Raw genomic sequence first — 19,206 nt, forward strand, 5'->3', positions numbered from 1 at the left:
ATTCATTTATCCAGGAAAAAAAGCAAAATGCGAAGTGCCTGCTTGAGGTATAATGGCCGTAGTTGACAAGCTCAGTTTTTTGTAACAGTAAGTAGAGCTACACGCATACACACAACAACGCTTATAAAAAACAGGATATATATTAACAGAATATATAAAACATATTTTTAAAGGATGATTTCTCTTCTAGGATGGACAAATCTTATCCACAGCAAAAGAGAGGAGCGTCATTGTTGTCTGGGGCTGCCAGCTGATGGGAAAGGCCACCGGGGAACCTCTGGCAAGATACAGTCTATATCTTGGGGCGCCTGGGTGGCTCAGTCAGCTAAGCATCTGCCTGCGGCTCAGGTTACGATCCCGGTGTCCTGAGATCAATCCCCACGTTGGGCTCCCTGCTCAGTGGAGAGTCTACTTCTGCCTCTCCCCCTACTTGGGCTGTCTCTCTCTCTCCCTCTTTCTCTCAAATAAGTAAATAAAATCTTTTTTTTTTAAAGAAATAGTCTATATCTCGATGGTGGTGGTGGTGGTATTATGCATTTTGTTTGACTGTAAAGGTCACCCTTCTATCCAGCAGTAGAGTCAGTCTTCCCTTGGGGAGTGAATGGGGAGCAAACGTGTATGTTGTGGATTATCCACATCCACGCCGTACAACCTTCCTGCCTTCCGTGCAGAACGCGAGTGGTCTGAAACAGTCTGCAGGAGCCACGGGAACGTGTCCACGTGTGTCCTTGGAACACGGTGGTATCAGACACAGTCTATGGACTTCTTTGCTTCCCCACAAACTCTGAGCTGCTTTGACACCACTGACTGCCTCTCTCTTCTGGAAGCACCCACTGAGCTTCTCTAATTCGGGGACTGCTCTGTGTGGCCCCTCTCTCGTGGGACCCTGATGGCCCTCTGCACTCCTTCCTCCCCTCCTTCACCTTTAAGGTGGCGATGCCCACCCCTACCTCCATAGGCTGGAGGGCAGCAGAGGAGAGAAAACATCCCACACGTTGTCAGCCTAATGCACTTAATAGGGCAGGAAAGGTTCACTAACCCTTCATTAACAAGAAGCTACCTCCTAAATTTGGAATTCACGTACTGAAGTAACTATTTACGGTGGCCTTCGTTCAGACAACAAAAGTCTAGCAAGCACTTCCATGTGCCAGATTTCTGGGAGCTGGGGACAGAGCAACGGATAAAACAGACAGAACCTTCCACATTCCAATCCTAGGGATTTCCTAGGCCAGGGGTTGGGAGGAAGCAGAGTGCCTAAGGCCAAAAGTACATTCTGGGCCCAGGATGGTGGGTAGTGGCTCCGTCTGTTAAAATGGATTGAATGGTACACTTCAAAGTGGTGAGTTTTATTGTACGTACAGTTAACCCTTGAACGATGTGGGGCTTAAGGGCACCGACCTCTGTGCGGTCAAAAATCTTTTGTGTACCGGGGCGCCTGGGTGGCTCAGTGGGTTGAGCCGCTGCCTTCGGCTCAGGTCATAATCTCAGGGTCCTGGGATCAAGCCCCACGTCAGGCTCCTTGCTCAGTGGGGAGCCTGCTTCTCTCTCTGCCTCTGCCTGCCTCTCTGCCTGCTTGTGATCTGTCTCTCTCTCTCTCTGTCAAATAAATAAATAAATAAAATCCTAAAAAAAAAAAAAAAAACCTTGTGTGTACCTTTTGATTCTCCAACTTTACTATGAATAACCTCCTGTCAACAGAAAGCCTTACCGAGAACAGAAACCATCAAAGAGCACATATTTTGTATGTCATATGCAAAAGATTCTATATTCTTACAATAGAGCACACTAGAAAAAATGCCATGAAAATCCTAAGAGAACACACATGGACGGTGCTGTCCAGTAGGGATCGACCCCAAAAGCACAGTGTCCCTTTATAGCAGGAACCATCTGTCAGTGCCTACATCAATCTTCTTATACAGGATACAAAACACTGTAGATGTTATACGTATTACTAACAGCAGACATCAAAACAAAAGATAAGGTGAAAAAAATTCCTACGTATCTATGTGTGAAAATTCACATGCTGCTAATGAAGAGGCTGGCTTTCTGGTACCTGGTACAGTGGGTAACCTCGCTTCAAGGCAGCTTGTCTGTACACCCGTGAACGGTTACGGTATCTTTACGGCATATTCGGTATTATGGTCATATTTGTCGTGCGGTATTAGAAACACTGCTACAGTTTTTTAAAAACCACCTACCTGTGATGATGGGTTGATACAGTTTCTCCATTTGGGAGAAAGAGAGGTTGACTGTACCGTAGCGTAATTCTTTGAATGCAAAGTCATAGAACAGTAAGAAAAGGGACCCATTATTAATTTTATATTAAATATTACTCGCTTTACGCCTGTGTGAGGGTAAGCTGGCTGCTTCTGTCCAAGTCTTGCTTGTGACATACACAACGCGTGCTTAGGTGACGCCGGTGATGGGGATGACACGGCTTCTTGCCAGACGGCTGTCAAGAGTCTCGTGTTTACGCACACGCACGCACGACGGACCAGCGTATCAAGTATATGGCACGATCCTTATTTATGACTCATGAAGTAGACCAGCACGGAGTCTTCAGCCCTGCTGCCTTCACGCTGAGAGGGCTGAGGAGGACGAAGGGCTGGTCTTGCTGTCCCGTGGGTGGCAGACGCAGAGGAGGTGGGAGGGGAGGCAGGCACACTGAGCGTAACTTTACAGAAATACACTGAAACTTCGGTCCAGCTTCTTCGCCGTCTCCTTTCTCTGAAAATGGTCCCATATGGTACCAAGCCTTCTTCCACCATTTGCCTTAGTGTCAGTGCCTGAGCCCATGTCAGAAAAGAAGTCAGAAGTCATCCTAGATTGTTGGAACCCTTCTGCCAGGCCATCATCTACTGTCCCTTTGTCTTCTGCGCAGCTTCCAAGTCCTCCCCGCTCTGTCTGGCACTGGTTCAGAAGCTATCATCTTCATCAAGTCATCTTCTGTTCATTCCCCTCCCGTGGTGTCTGCTAGCGCTTGAATTTCTCCAAGATCTAAATCTTTTTTCTTTTTTTAAAGATTTATTTATTCTAGAGAGACAGAGAGGGAGCCTGTGCATGTGCAGGGGAGGGGCAGAGGGACGGAATCTCAAGTGGACCCCCCACTGAGCATGGAGCCCAATGCGGGGCTCGATCTCATCACCCTGAGATCACGACCTGAGCTAAAACCACGAGTCGGATGCTTCACTGACTCAGCCGCCCAGGTGCTCCCAAGGCCCCAGTCTTAAAGCCCTTAGTCCCCCACCTTTTCTGCCACACCCACGGTCTTTTTCATGGCTTCCTTGATTGCCTGTGTTGTAAATCCTGAGAAGTCACACACATCACGGGAAGCAGTTTTCTCCTACAGGAATCTGTTGTTCTGGGCTTTACGGTTTTAGCAGCTTTGTCTCTAACAACAATTGCATCTTTACTGCTGTAATCCTTGCAGACTTTCACAATGTTCTCTCTGCCGGGTTTCCCTTCCACAGCACTGGCAATCCTTTCCCTTAGAGCACTGTGTGTCATGAGCCTTAGCAGTCCTTATGACCCCCTGAATTATAGGCTGAATTAGAGACAATGTGTTTGAGGGGCAAGTAGACCAGTTTGACGACTTCAATGTTGAACTCCTGGGCTTCTGGGTGGCCGGGGGCGTCGTCCAATTTCAAAGGAATGTTAAAAGGCAGTCCCCTTACTGGCAAGGTACTTCATCGACAGGACCCACCCAGAAACAGGATTCTTACAGTCCAGGCCTTCTTGTACAATCAAAGGATTAGTGGCTGGTATTTCTCTTTTCCCTTCAAAACTCGGGGGTTATCAGCTTTATAGATAAGGGCTGCCGGATAAGAAACCAGAGTGCATTTCTATCAAACTGCAGAATTTTCTATCAAACCCTATCAAACCGCAGAATTGGCCTTTCCCTTCTTGCTTTAAATCCCAGCCATCACTTCTGTTTCTTACTAATCAACATCCTTTGTAGCATTTTCTCCCCCAGAATGGGGCACCTGTGTCTGTATTAAAACCCTGTTCAGGCAGACACACTCTCTCCAAAGCGATCTTTTTTTTTTTTTTTTTTTAAAGATTTTATTTATTTATTTGACAGAGAGATCACAAGCAGGCAGAGAGGCAGGCAGAGAGAGAGGAGGAAGCAGGCTCCCTGCTGAGCAGAGAGCCCGATGCGGGGCTCGATCCCAGGACTCTGAGATCATGACCTGAGCCAAAGGCAGCGGCTTAACCCACTGAGCCACCCAGGCGCCCCTCCAAAGCGATCTTCTTCTTTTTTTTTTTTTTTAAAGATTTTATTTATTTATTTGACAGAGAGAAATCACAAGTAAGCAGAGAGGCAGGCAGAGAGAGAGGAGGAAGCAGGCTCCCTGCTGAGCAGAAAGCCCAATGCGGGGCTCGAACCCAGGACCTGGGATCATGACCTGAGCCGAAGGCAGCGGCTTAACCCACTGAGCCACCCAGGCGCCCCCAAAGCGATCTTCTTAATGGTACCTGGGAACTGATCTGCTGCCTCTTGGTTGGTAGAAGCTACTTCTATTATTATTACCATTTTTTTTTTTTTTTAAAGATTTTATTTATCTGACAGAGAGAGATCACAAGTGGGCAGACAGGCAAGCAGAGAGAGAGAGAGGAGGAAGCAGGCTCCCTGCAGAGCAGAGAGCCCGATGTGGGACTCGATCCCAGGCCCCTGAGATCATGACCTGAGCTGAAGGCAGAGGCCCAACCACTGAGCCACCCAGGTGCCCCACCATTTTTTTTTTTTTTTTTTTCAATCCAAACCTCTTTCTAAGATTATCCAACCATCTTTTGCTGGCCCTGAATTCTCCAGCTTTAGATCCTTTACCTTCTTTCTGCTATAAGTTCGCTCTTTCTCAAATCACCTTAGAGTCTGTGGGTGTACCTTTCTTATAGCAATCCCAAACCAGCATCAAAGCTGCATTTTCAGGATGAGATAAAAATGCAGGGGCGCCTGGGTGGCTCAGTGGGTTAAGCCGCTGCCTTCAGCTCAGGTCATGATCCCAGGGTCCTGGGATCGAGTCCCACATCGGGCTCTCTGCTCAGTAGGAAGCCTGCTTCCCTTCCCCTCTCTCTGCCTGCCTCTCTGCCTCCTTGTGATCTCTCTCTGTCAAATAAATAAATAAAAATCTTAAAAAAAAAAATGCATTTCATGGGGCGCCTGGGTGGCTCAGTGTGTTAGGCCTCTGCCTTCGGCTCAGGTCATGATCTCAGGGTCCTGGGATCGAGCCCCGCATTGGGCTCTCTGCTCATGAGGGAGCCTGCTTCCCTTCTCTCTCTGCCTGCCTCTCTGCCTGCTTGTGATCTCTCTCTCTGTCAAATAAATAAATTTTTTAAAAAATGCATTTCACAATATGGTGAGTGCTGTGAAGTGTGTAAGCCTAAATATTCACAGACCATTTACCTCTGGGGCAAATAATAAATTATATGTTAATAAAAATAATTAATAAAGAATTTTTTAAAATGCATTTCACAAAAAGGGCAGGTCATTGCACCTGCTGGTATAGCTATGGCAATGACTTCATGAATTTGCTTTTCTTTTTTTTTCCAATGAACCTTACTGGATTCATTTATCTTGAAGTGGTGGGCAACCACAGCCGCAGACCCCAACCCACAGGTCACATCAAGCAATTCAACCTTTTCTTGTGATGTCATGAGTCTCCTCTGCTTCTTAGGAGCGTTTCCTACATCACTACTGGCACTTTGCAGGGCCCTCCCCACAGTATGATTCAGGGTTGACCGTATTGCACTATCCACAATGGAAAAATAAACGAGAACCCCAAGAGATCACTCTTTCCTACAATACGAAATTTACTGGAGGGACAAACAGCTCACATGGAGATGACAAGTGTCACACCGTATTTTAAGCGGAGACCAGCAACATTTGAGCTCAGCGCAGCAGCAACTGGAGGCAGCTACGGAACCATTCCGGTAGTTCGGTTTATGTAATTATGATTTAACACCGCATCATGACATTTGTTTCCATGTCTCTAGCCTTGGAATGATACCACTGTGTGCATAAGTTTTGATAAATTTTAACTTTCTGCAATAAATCTGTAAGGCAGTAAATGATAAAAACAGACTAGTATCTACATATATTTCACGCATTTGTGACATACCTTTTTCTTAGATTTTTAGATAGTTCAAGGTTACACAGCTCATTTGTGAGTTTTTTCAAACTGTTTCAAATCTCTTTAAAAAGTTTTGTAATATATATAGAAAAAAACTCCATGTGTCAGTGGACCCAGAAAATTCACACCTGTGCTGTTCAAGGGTCAACTGCATATTATACCTCAATACAAACTTAATTTTATTTATTTTACTTGTTTGCCTTAATACAAACTGAATTTTTAAAAAGTCCATGCCCGGGGCACCTGGGTGGCTCAGTAGGTTAAGCCTCTGCCTTTGGCTCAGGTCATAATCCCAGGGTCCTGGGATCGAGCCCTGCATTGGGCTTTCCACTCAGCAGGGAGCCTGCCTCTCTGCCTACTTGTGATCTCTGTCAAATAAATAAATAAAATCTTTTAAAAAAAATAAAAAAATAAAAATAAATAAAAAGTCCATGCCCGGGCACCTGGGTGGCTCAGTGGGTTAAGCCGCTGCCTTCGGCTCAGGTCATGATCTCAGGGTCCTGGGATCGAGTCCCACGTCGGGCTCTCTGCTCAGCAGGGAGCCTGCTTCCCTTCCTCTCTCTCTGTCTGCCTCTCTGCCTACTTGTGATCTCTCTCTGTCAAATAAATAAATAAAATCTTTAAAAAAAAAAAAAAAAGTCCATGCCCATAGAGGTTTCATTCTAATGGCCTTCATATAAAGTTCTAAACGTGAAACCCTAAGCCTCAACAGTGCAACTGTGGTTTTATTTATTTAAATTTATTTATTTATTTATTTATTTATTTATATTTATTTATTTTTAAAAGATTTTATTTATTTATTTGACAGGGAGAGAGAGATCACAAGCAGGCAGAGACAGGCAGAGAGAGAGGGGGAGGCAGGCTCCCCACTGAGCAGAGAGCCCGACATGGGGCTCAATCCCAGGACCCTGAGATCACGACCTGAGCCAAAGGCAGAGGCTTAACCCACTGAGCCACCCAGGCACCCCTCAAATGTGGTTTTAAATATGAGAAGTTCAGGGGTACCTGTGGGGCTCCGTTGGTTAAATGTCTGCCCCCGGCTCAGGTCATGGTCTAGGGTCCTGGGACTGAGCCCCACTTAGGGCTTCCTGCTCAGCGGACAGTCTGCTTCTCCCTCTGCCCCTCACCCTGCTCTTGTTCTCTCTCAAATAAATAAATAAAATCTTTTTTAAAAATATGAAAAGTTCACAGGAACTTTAAAAAAATGTGTAATCCTGGGTGCCTGGGTGGCTCAGTTGGTTAAGCAACTGCCTTCAGCTCAGGTCATGATCCCGGAGTCCCGGGATCGAGTCCCGAGTTGGGCTCCTAGCTCCCTGGGGAGTCTGCTTCTCCCTCTGACCTTCTCCCCTCTCATGCTCTCTCACTCTCTCTCTCTCAAATAAATAAATAAAATATTTTTAAAAATGTGTAATCCTAAAAAAAAAAAAAATGTGTAATCCTGACTTCCAATATCTGTAGAAACGTGACGAACTATGCTAACCAAGATTTCTCTGACTCTACTTTAATTACTAGAAGAAATTTAAATTGTTATGTGAATAAATACAATCTATACAGATCTAGAAAGTAAGGTAAGTGGCTGCTTTACTTACATCTGAGGCCTTGATCATACACACTTTGTACTGGTGCCTAAGTAACCAAGACAGGAGAGTCGTGGTTAGTTTCAGAACTTCGCCCCCACCCCCGACATGCATCGGGCCCCAAGTCAGTCTCTGCCGTGGATTCATTCAGAAGAACCCCAGGGTGTTCCAGAAACATGGCTCACCTGAGCTTGCCATCTTCTCCAGTAGCCCCCGGCTCCTCGGAAAGTCGGGACTCCGCTCTCAGCACTAACGCCAGCCCCTGAAAGGATGACTATGTGCTTTGCTTTCGCAAAAAGCTTCCGAAAATCAGCCATATCTAAAGAGAGAATAAAATCTTCCTAAGTCCCGTGTACCATGTGGACATTTATATCCTATATCAGTTGTTCCTTTTTTGACATGACCTTCCATGAAATGATACTCTAGGATCCCCAAATAAAAATCATTGCTGTACCAGGGGCACCTGGGTGGTTCAGTTATTTGAGTGTCTGACTCTTGATTTCGGCTCAGGTCATGATCTCTGGGTCGAGAGATCAAGACCTGCAACAGGCTCCACACTGAGCGTGGTGTCTGCTTGAGATTCTCTCTCTCTCCCTAAAATAAATACACCTTTAAAAAAATAATAAAATAGATACAAATCTTTAAAAAAAATCATCCCTGTACCATGAAGATGCCGTCCCTGGGCCTGATGGACGACTGTGTAGCATTTTTTTTTTTTTTGACTGTGTAGCATCTTAAAGAAGCAGGACACACGCCATTGGCTTTGACGCTCAGCTCCACCTCTCGTCCATCCACCGTGAGAAGTGATGGAAATTACTGGCCCTTTGCTTTCCTGTCTGTTTGATGTGCTCGATAGAGTTTTCCCGAGAACAGGCTGCTACAAAGATTTTTAAAAGCTAATGAATGGGAAAGCATCCTCTTCCTGACAGTAAAAACAAGCTACTGTGGGGGGATGGGGGCAGGGGCCAGTTAACCTCATGCCCAGTGGACTCTGAAACCTTCCCTTCCTTCCCAAATCCTGTTCCCTTTGGGGATCTTGCTAATTTCCGCTTCCTTTGGCATCATTACAAGGTGAGGGTGAGAACCCCTCCCCCATGAACAGATGCTCTGCTCCAAACCTGGACATGTAACCTTCTCCTTACAACTCAAGTAAGAGTTGGACCCTTCAACAAGACATCACCAGAGACTTGGGGTAACAGAAGAGAGTTGAACACAGAGAATACAGTGATGGCAGGTAACGATGGTTGCAGACCGTGGCTGGCTCCCTGGGATGGAGCGCCTAGTTCTGCATCTGCGGGCATTGTCCCACTCGCTCTCTGGCCATCGGGGGCAGCAACCACCATTTAGTGAGGGCTCCCTATGCCGCAGGCTCTGCGCCAAGCACTGTACATGGAGTATAATGTAGAATCTGCCCCTGCAACCAGTGTCCTCATCCCTGGTTCAGAATGAGGAGCTAGACTTGGAAATGCCATTGTTCCTCCCGGGCGACAGAGATTCGGGTAGGCCAAGGCATGTGGCTGAGCGACACCCTTCTTTCCCAGGCACTGTGGCTCTGCAGGCCCTCATTTGGGGGTTACGTAAGTGCTATGGCCCCAGCAGGCTAGGCCCAAGAGTACAGAGCTGAGTATAGCTGCCAGGAAAAGAGACTCTCTCTTCTGCTCTCCTCTGGGAGAAGCAAATGCCAAAGTGGTGTTGCCCGTGGCCCTGACACAGACATCCTCTAACCTATGCTAATGCACTGCAGATTTTGGCAAAAATACGAAGGATTCTTCAGCTGATGCAGGTTTTCTGGTCCCCCCCCGCCCGCCGGAGGCAATGGCGACCAAGGAAAATCCCCAGAATGAATGAGCATCCCGAGAGACGGAACCCAGGACAGGCAGGATGGAAAACAAGAGAGAGAGCGGGATGGGGGCGGAGGGAGGATGAACTCAGATATAAACGGGAACGTGACTTCACCTTGTATCCTGAGCTGGTAAGACAGATCCTGTCGGTCTCCCAGGAGACCTCCTCTCTTCTGAGGCCTCATCCTCGTAAGCTCAGAGTCACTTCCATGACTGGCCCATGACTGTGAATCTTAATAAAGGCCCCACCCCTTCTCCCCTTCCCCTCCTGTCTGCTGCTGGTGAGAAGGCACAGGGAGTAAAAGCAGACTCTGAGAGACAAAGAAGCAGAGGCTCCAACTCCCTCTCCCACCACATTCTTGAAGCTCCCTGGGATCAGGATTCCGGCAGTGTGAGTCCTAAAGTACTGAAGATGGGTGCAGGCACACTACACCCTTGTCCTTGGGCCATAACCGGCCCAACCATGTGCCACCCATGGCAAAGCTCCGCCTATGCTTACATCCCCTTTGGAGATAGGCCAGTGTGACAAGTGAGGCACACTAAAGCTGTCCCACCAGGAAGAATTCGAAAAAAGAAACCCAGTCTGGGCGGATTGGAGTGTGCAGTCTGATCGAATCTCGTAAAAGAACAAGATGCTTAATAAGAAAAGGTACAAGTACTTGACCAGGGTCTATGTGTGTGACTCCTGGCTTCAAACCCTACAAATGTCCTCAAGGACTTTGAAATTCACCTATAAATCTTTCCCTAGCCCTAACCATCTTTTTTTTTTTTTTTTTAAATCTGAAATGTAAACTCCATCATCCTACTGAGGAATAGGTCCTAGGTCAAAGTGGCCTCTGTTAAGATCTCACTCTAAGCAACTTCTAGAAACAAAAAGGTCAACTCAGGTTTGGTTCTTGGAAAATGGGTTGTAAATATAAGAACGTTAAAGTAGTAGAAAATCTATAAGAAGACGAGGGTGGGGAGAAGAAGAAGAAAAGAAAAAAAAGCATTTCCCAACTACTAAGGGACAACACTCATACGTATTGCAGTTCCAAACCCAGACGGCCCGCTCTGGGTGGAAGTCAGGCACACACTTAGCCTCGAACAGCCTGCCCTGTTCTCCACAGCCAGGAATACTAGGGAATTCGGTTGTTTGTCGTCCCTGAGCTTGGGCAAAATGGAAGGAGGAGCTGCTACGTCTGAGCATGATTGCAGTATTAGAAAAAGTTATGCAGATTTTGAAAAACAGGCAAAAAGAGGTGAGCTTGGCCTTTCAATGACATCCTAAAGCACGTCCCATAGGCCCACGGAAGACCCTTTATTATACAAATCTGTTAGGCTCTGAATTCACTATAGACTAATGGCCCAGGTAGAGATAGGAATCCTATCTGCACTGTAGAACATTAACTCTGTATTACCCGGGAGGACAAACTCCAGCTCTCCCCTCTTGCTGAGAGGGGAGGGCTTTAAAAGACAAATCTGGGGGCACCTGGGTTGCTCAGAGGGTTAAGCATCTGCCTGCAGCTCAGGTCGTGATCTCCAGGTCCTGGGATCAAGTCCCGTGTCCGGCTCCCTGCTCAGCCGGAAGCCTGCTTTTCCCTCTCCCTCTGCCACTCCTTTGCCTGTGCTCTCTCTGTCTCTGTCTCTCAAATGAATAAATGAATTCAAAAGAATAAATTCAAGGGGCGCCTGGGTGGCCCAGTGGGTTAAGCCGCTGCCTTCGGCTCAGGTCATGATCCCAGGTCCTGGGTTCGAGCCCCGCGTCGGGCTTTCTGTTCAGCAGGGAGCCTGCTTCCTCCTCTCTCTCTGCCTGCCTCTCTGCCTACTTGTGATTTCTCTCTGTCAAATAAATAAATAAAATCTTTAAAAAAAAAAAAGAATAAATTCAAATGAATAAATAAAATCTTTAAGAAAATAAAAATAATAAAAAGATAAATCCCATGTGAGAAGCTTGAATGCAAATATTCTGGGAGAAGCAATAAAATGTTTCCAAAGGACTTCAACTTGACCACAGAGAGATGGTCTCAGACCTATCCTGCAAGGGGTTTGCCTGAGGGGAGAACACGGGTGTGGCTTTCTCTAAAATCTTGCCCAGGACCCACTCCACTATCCACATTCCCCCTCAAAGTGCAGGAACTCTCAGGTTCTTCACATTCTACCAGAGACAAGGGGTGGCAGGCTGAGGAAGACCTACTTGAACTTGGTCGAGCCATTGTTGGGCAAATCCGGGTTCCAGAGGAGACTGGAGATTTCAGTCCACAGTACAGCCCGGAAAGTAATCGGCGGGGAAGGATCTGAAGAGGTTGCATCAGGTTTTCTTTGTGGCACTAATTCCTGAGTTGGGCTTTAGGAAAAAACCACAGAAACAAACAGAATCAGCTTGTAGTTGTACACATATATGTAAGGATGCCCTTTACAAAAATCATGAGTAACAGATAGGGATGGTATTCCTCTTCTAAACCAACGGTTTCCCAGGCGCCCTGGGGCAGTGGTTCTCAAACTCTGGTCCCCACACCACCAGCAGCCTTGGTTGGCAACCCCTGAGATCTTGTTAGAAATGCAAGGTCAGGGGCTCTACCCCATACCCACTGAATCAGAAACTTTGGCGATTCACAGACCTGTACCCCTGGGGATAAAAATATATGTTTATAAAAAATAAAATTAAAAAAAAAAAAAAAAAAAAAGAAACTTTGCAGCTGGGGCCCACGTCTGTCCCCATTGATTCTGATGAATGCTCAAGTTTGGGAAACACAAACTTACAGGCTGGGGAAGGCGTGAGATGCGAAAAATCACTTGAAAAACGAGTTCTGCTACTTCTTAAAAGGTATGAAAAAGGTAAGAAAAAGGTATGTCTTCTCAATTTTTGGCCAAAATATAGTTTCTATGAGAATGTAAATTCTGAAAACGGAGCCAGGCAGAGAAGACATGTCTGTCCTATGACAACAAATAAGATCTAGAAGACATCAAGTCAAAGGAACCTGTGACTTCAAGCACATTTAGTAAATTTTGATCCATCCCTGAGGAATTTTATGAAAGAAAAACAGTCAATATTTGGATCAGTGACACCAACAGGGTAATTGGCAGGGCTGACTTCTATCTGGTGGGTAAATTGTTTTAAGAACTCAGAATTAAAGGTCTGTAGATCTAGAAAACAGAAAAATAACACATTTACCAAAAATTTACACAATCATGTCTGTCAAAATTCACAGAACACCACACTAAAAAAGGGTTAATTTTCCTGCATGTGAAGTATAAGATCGTTTAAAAAATAAAATGGGCAAAAAAAAAAAATTTTTTTTTTTTTTAAATGGGCATAGTGTTTCAGTTCTGTGAGATGAGAGTTCTGGAGATTAGTTATGTAACAATGTGAATGTACTTAACACTACAGAACTGTCCCCCTAAAAATCATAAATTTTTAGGTTATGTATATTTTACTACAATTAAAAAAAAACAAATGAACAAAGTGATTCAATGTGATTTGCTGGCTAATTCAGTATTTATAAGCAGACAGCTCATTGACTTCAGAAGTGACAGCAGGTATCCATAGAGTAGAGGATATTGAGAGAAGTTAAAATAAATGTCTGAAAGACAAGGCTGAAAAACCTGTTACAAAAAAAATTTAAAAATGAAAAATAAATAAAACAAATGCAAATTTTTTAAAAGCTTGTTAGTGACAAGTCAGGTTCACTCCACAAATCATTCCAATGTGCAGATGTCACATGTTTAAAATAAAAAAAAATAATAAAGACCTTCTCTCTAACCTTTAATTTTTTCACTTTTTTTTTGTTTTGTTTTTTTAAATGTAAGCTCTACGGCCGGCATAGGGCTTGAAAATACAACCCCAAGATCAAGAATTGCATGCTCTACTGAGTGACCCAGCCAGGCACCCAAAGACATTCTCTAGAACCTTGACAGTCATTTCCAGAATAAATGTTGAGGGGGGAAAAGCCGGATGCAAACTGTGTTTTGTAAGAGAAAGGGAAGGAGGTAGAAGTATACACCATAGTACTTATCTGCATTTGCATTAAAAAGGGGGGAATTCCCAATTAATTAGTAAAAAGAGTTGAAGGTGGGGTGGGAAATAGGATGTTAGAGACTTGAGAAGCAGCAGAGATTTTCAATACATGTGTTTGTACGTTGTTTACAGCGTCCGTGTTCTCCAGCTAAAGACCACAAACACACCCGTGGTCGAGCAAGTTGCAAGGACAGAGAACCGCAGTGTGAAGACGTGCAGGGTGTCAGAACAGTGACAGAAAGGATTTATTACAGGATCAGGGCTTGGGTTAGCGAGGTGAGCAAGATTTCCTGGGGGCCAGGCTTCCTTATGGACTGCAAGCCGTCAGGAGACAGGATACCTTGGTTATCCTAGCGTGTCTTACCTAAAAAGTACAATGAGTGAAACAGGGTTTGAGTTGGGTTCAAGAGCAGCAGTCGCTCCTCACCAGGAGAGGAGGATGTTTTGTCATTTATTGTGGTTTAGAAAATGTTCTTGTTTTTGTCTGGGTTCAGACCTAATTACGGAGTTGTCTTGTTTTTACGCTGATTCACTGTGGTCATGGGGGGAGCCTTGTCTGATGTCGGTGTCCTGTGAACACTATGTTCAACAGAACACCAGGGTCCACAGCATAGCGCCAGGACAGAAAATACAGAAGCAAACCACACGTTCATCGACTTATAAAGGGGTTAAAGAAAAACACACACACACACACACACACAAAAGAACTGTGGTTCATCCATACGACAAAATACTATTCCACAATGAAAAGAGCAAACTGCGAATACACACAAAAACATGGGTGAATTTTTAAAGTATTATGCAATAGTAACTTGAAAGAAGAAAAACCTAGCAGACCCTACCTTAACTGAGCGATCAAAATGAACATCACCAGTAATAAGACACACTGACTTCCTCTACTTCCTTAGAGGATACAGTGCAAAGGGCAAAATCTCACTTCTGTATTCTCCCCCAAAATGCATTAGTTCTACTAAGAATACATCAGAGAAACTCCAATTGAGGAAGCATTCTCCAGCAAAATTGGCCAGTACTCTTAAAAAAAAAGTTACCAAGTTTATGAAAAATAAAGACTGGGCACTTGTCCCAGGTTGCAGACTAAAGAGATATGACAAGGAAATGCACTGTGGGATCTGGATTGGATACAAGACATGAAAAGGGACACTAGTGGGAGAAGTGGCAAGATTTGAATGAACCCTGCAAATTAGGGAACAGTACCGAGTAGCGAATAGTCTATGTCAATAGTCGGTGTCAATGTCCTGGTTTAGATCCTTGTTTTCTAGATTAGTAAAATCTTAATCTTAGGGAAAACTGGATGAATAGTATATGGGAACTCTGTGTACTCTTTTTGCAACATTTCTGTAAACCAAAAATTATTTCAAAGCAGTAAGAAATAAAGAAAAGCATTATGCTAAACAAAAGAAGCCAGAACCAAATACCCACACATATTTAAGACCATTTATATAATATTATGAAAGAGCAAAACTATAGGTACAGGAATCACATCCAGAAATCATATCCATGGTTTCCCGGGACTAGGAGAGGGGCGAGGCAGGGAGGGCCAGGGAACTTTTTCAGGCAGTGGAAAATCCTGTGTTGTTATTTTGTGGTGTTTTCAAAAACTCATGGAACCGTATAAAAAGAAGGGTGAAATTTCATAACACCTAAGTTGTATTTCAGTAAACCTCACATAAAAACAAGAAGCAAGCATGTTGACAAATTTTCATCAATATTTGTCTCTGCTGTAATCAAAAAGACTAGATAAGAAGTTTGGAATTGAGAAAAAGAGAGTAGGTTAAAAAAAAAACGTTATAGTTCTGGTTTCCAACAACAAACCAACAAACAACAACTGTTTCCAAACAACAACTGTGGGACAAGACCCTCTGGCTGCCAGGAGGCTCTGGGCAGAGAAGGAACGCAGGTCAGAGCCAAAGGGAAGACCAAAAAAGGTCCCTAGCTGACTGGCTGCTGAGGGAGCAGGTGAGCTGACTTGGGGGGCAGCCTGCAGACCACAAAGGGATTGTTGGACCATCACAAAGATCACCTCGGTGCCCTTTTGAAAGGATGCATGGGGAAAATGGCTTGGCATGATTTTCAACCAGCATGGGCATCACAGGCTTTTGACAAACTTCAATTTATCTGGAAAAACTAATTATTTGAAACACCTTGGTAAGGAACAAGAGAGGTATTATGACAGTTTATTTTTTTTTAATTATGGGAAATTTTTTATATACAAAAATAGACCGGCATAGTGAACTCTTAGGCTCCCATCACCTGGTTTCAGTAATTATCAAGAAAAGATGCATTTGAGGACCTCAGATCCATCTGAGGCTTTAAGATACTGTCATAGAGGATCATTGTTAAACTTGCACATCTTGATAAAAACTGGGAAAACTGAAGTTCCCAATACTGCCTAACTAGACCAAAACCTTCTTACATACTGCTTGAAATTATTTATGCAATCATTTTTAGCTTAATATATGTCTTTAGCTATTTCTCTCACAGATGAAGATGTCTGATTCCATTGCTGCTTTCTAGTACTTAAATTTGGAGACATCAGTTTGTTCCAGAAAATTCTTTTCTTCTTCTGTAGGTTTTTAAACGTTTGCAAACATTCCTACTTCCTGTCAAAGGCTTCTAGATAACTCCTGAATAAACTGCCGTATTTTTTTCAGACAGGAAGGCAGGATTTTAAAAGTCATTAAGAACTTTAAAGAATTTAAGGAATCAAAATCCCATCAACAGAGGCATCAACAAAAAGCAGCTAGAGATACTGCTCTTTGTCTAAATTTTTCTGCAAGAGGGTCTCAATGATGGGTCTTCTACTGAATTGCTATGAAATGAAGACAAATCTTCATTCTGTTTCGAGCATGAGTATTGAATTTGTTGCTAATTATGAACAGTTGTGAAAATTTTGAGAATACTGGAGTGCCGAGCTGGCTCAGTCAGTAGAGTAGGCAACTCTGGATCTTGGGGTTGAGAGCTTGAGCCCCACGATGGGTACAGAAATTACTTAATAAAATCGTTAGAAAATTAAAAAAAAAAACTTGAGAATATTAGGGAATTTTTAATTGTATGATTGACCAGATTAGGATATATTATCTGGATAAAATGTTACTAATTTTTCACCTAAGTTTTTCTATTCAAATGTTTTCATTATTGAGTAATAAAATTACTTCCACCCTGACACTGAACTCAAAATAATAAAGCAGGAAAAAGTTTTACTTGCTCATGTTTCAACATTTCCAAAAATCACTAGTTTCTAGATTCTCTGCCTAGGAAATGCAATTGCCAAGTACTTCTTGGGAAAACAGCTTTAGTTCTCATCTCATGTGAATTATGTCTAATGACACACATGTATTATATAGATGCATGTATCCATACACTCATGGACTATATAACAATTAAAATGCTTTCTAAACATTCATTATTTGTATTTCAAATCTTTTATCATACTAACTTATTATTTGTAGAATCTAAGTTTCTCGTGTCTATCAGAACCAGAAAATTTCTGGTCTCACAAAACCATTCTATTTCCTGTTTTATTAGTGAACATTTCACATGGTTTTTTTTTAAAGTATGTGGGAAATGTTTTGCTAAATTTCCCATTAATTTAAAAGATGTTATGCAAGTCCTTCATTGAATGTGCAAAGTAGAGATTAAATACTTTCAAAAATGTTTGGGGCACTTGGGTGGCTCAGTTGGTTAAGGGTCTGCCTTTGGCTCAGGTCAAGATCTCAGGGTCCTGGGATGGAGCCCCACGTAGGGTTCCCTGCTCAGCGGGGAGTCTGGTTCTCCCTCTCCCTCTGTGCTACTAAACAAATATTTAAAAAATAATAAAAAAATAAAATAAATAAATACAAAACATTTACATGTTTTTGAACAGTGCCACCTAAAATGCACTCTCAAGATCAGAAATGCTCAGAACATAAGACTATTTTCAAGATGTTCCCACAAAGTATTTACTGGAAGCATCTTCTGTGCCAAATTTATTTGCTTTTCTAAGGGGGTCAGGGTGACCAGTGGTTCTACCTTCCACAAGCTTACAACCCTGTTCAAGTGGAAAAGCAAATTCCTCTGGCAGTACATTCACCACTCTGGGTGAATGACAGTCCCCTGTTAACCTGACTTTTGAAATCACCTACTGAATTAGGAAAAAAAAAAAAAAGGAAAATGTCTGTATGTTCCCTGTGGCACCCTACCAATTCTGAAAAACAAAGTAAATGAAATGAAAGGTTGTATCAGGAATTTGAGATTAAAAAAAAAAAAAAAACTTCAGGAAAAACAGTGATTTAAAACAGGAAGTGCAAAAACTTACACAAATAAATACCCTTTGAACTCCCTCTGAGCTAAGTTAGTGCTCTGTACCCGTCCCTGGCTATGAACGCTCGCACACTCCTCTCTGCCCTCTACCAACTGCTCTCGTCAAGGTTACCCGAGACCAAGGTCCACCCTGCCAAATCCAGTGGTCAACTGGATACTCCTCCTCGGCCATGTCCAGCCTCTGACCCCTTTGATCATCTCTCCAGCAAACATTTCCTTCTTCTGGTTTCCCAAAACCACGCTTTCCAGGTTTTCCTCCTCCTTCCCTGGGTCTCCCATCCTCCCAGGCTCCAGCCTGCCTCCCCCCTCCAATGCCCAACAAACGGCTCCCACCTCACTCCGCCACGCCTGGGCTCCGGAATTCTCCCCACACCTTCTCCCCGCAAAGCCTTAGGCATCTTCTTGAACCTGACCTCTCCCTCTCACAGCTCACACTCTGGCCAGACTCGTCGGCAAGTCCTTTCAACTCGGTCCCTGTTCCGACCCCTCCTCCCAAGCCCGCAGCCACCAGCCCGGCCGCCATCATCTGCCCCCCGGGCTGCTGCCAGTACCCACACTGGCTCCACTCAGACGGGACGCTCCGCTCAGAGCCCTCCCCCGGCTCCCCCTTCACAGCGGCCTACCAGGCCCACCTGCTCCGGCCGCGTGACTTTGAACCTCGCTTCCTGCCCCCTCCCTCGTCTCTCGGGCGGCAGCTGCCCGCAGGCTATGCTCGGAGAACACCCAGGCTCGGGGCTCCGCACGTGCCACTGCCCAGCCCAGGGAGACTCGACTGGGGGCTCGGGAAATTCCCGCAGAAGCGGGGTCCGCTCCCCTGCCCCTCGCTCTCCCACCCGTCAAGGACCCCGGAAGGGGGGAGCGCGCATGCGCCTGCCGGCCCCGCCTCCGCCCCGCCCCCTCCCGCGGAGGTCCGGGGGCTTACGGCTCCCGCGCACGGGCTGGAGCCGAGGAAGGCAGCCGAGCCCCGGGTGCTCAAGGAGACTCACCTGCAGGAGGCGGGACGGCGGCGGCACTGGCGCCGGGGCGGGCAGTGAGGGCGAAGGGGAGGAGCGGGGACGCGATGGGCCGGCACTCCTGCCCCCTGCAGCGGCCCCTGCCGGAGACTCAGCCCCCGGGGCTCGCGAGCCCCTTTTCTGTGCCCCAGCGACGGTCTCTTTGCGGGACAGCGGAGGGACAGCGGAGCCGGGCAGGGGGCGGTGTCTTGCTGCGTCTTTGTGAGCATCCCCTATATGTCGTGAATGATTACCTGCCCCGCAGCTGGATTGCACACCCTCAGGACACAGCGTTTCAAATGTTGGGGCAGCTCTCCTTAAAACGCTGTTTCTAGGGATGGTTCGTTG

The 19,206-nt window shown here is 45.1% G+C and overlaps 1 protein-coding gene across 15 annotated transcripts in view; it reads right to left on the bottom strand.

Moving 5' to 3' along the window:
* SIRT5 (sirtuin 5) overlaps positions 1–18,912 on the bottom strand; it is a 39,320-nt gene extending 20,408 nt beyond the window's left edge. For 2 of the 15 annotated variants that reach the window (XM_047734391.1, XM_047734407.1), the window contains exons 1-3: positions 18,499–18,638; positions 11,726–11,875; positions 7,894–8,027 (exon numbers count right to left, since the gene is read on the bottom strand). In XM_047734391.1, the coding sequence (XP_047590347.1) occupies positions 7,894–8,027; positions 11,726–11,840 (249 nt within the window). In that variant the 5' untranslated portion in view covers positions 11,841–11,875; positions 18,499–18,638. Of the gene's footprint in view, positions 1–7,893; positions 8,028–11,725; positions 11,876–12,509; positions 12,516–12,601; positions 12,676–13,713; positions 13,877–18,199; positions 18,395–18,421; positions 18,639–18,852 lie in introns of those variants that run through there. The other 13 variants (XM_047734396.1, XM_047734392.1, XM_047734394.1 and 10 more) reach the window with 13 other exon arrangements.
* Positions 18,913–19,206: the final 294 nt, after the last annotated feature.

This window comes from Lutra lutra, chromosome 6 (assembly GCF_902655055.1).
Source record: "Lutra lutra chromosome 6, mLutLut1.2, whole genome shotgun sequence".
In the NCBI taxonomy this organism is placed as follows: domain Eukaryota; kingdom Metazoa; phylum Chordata; class Mammalia; order Carnivora; family Mustelidae; genus Lutra; species Lutra lutra.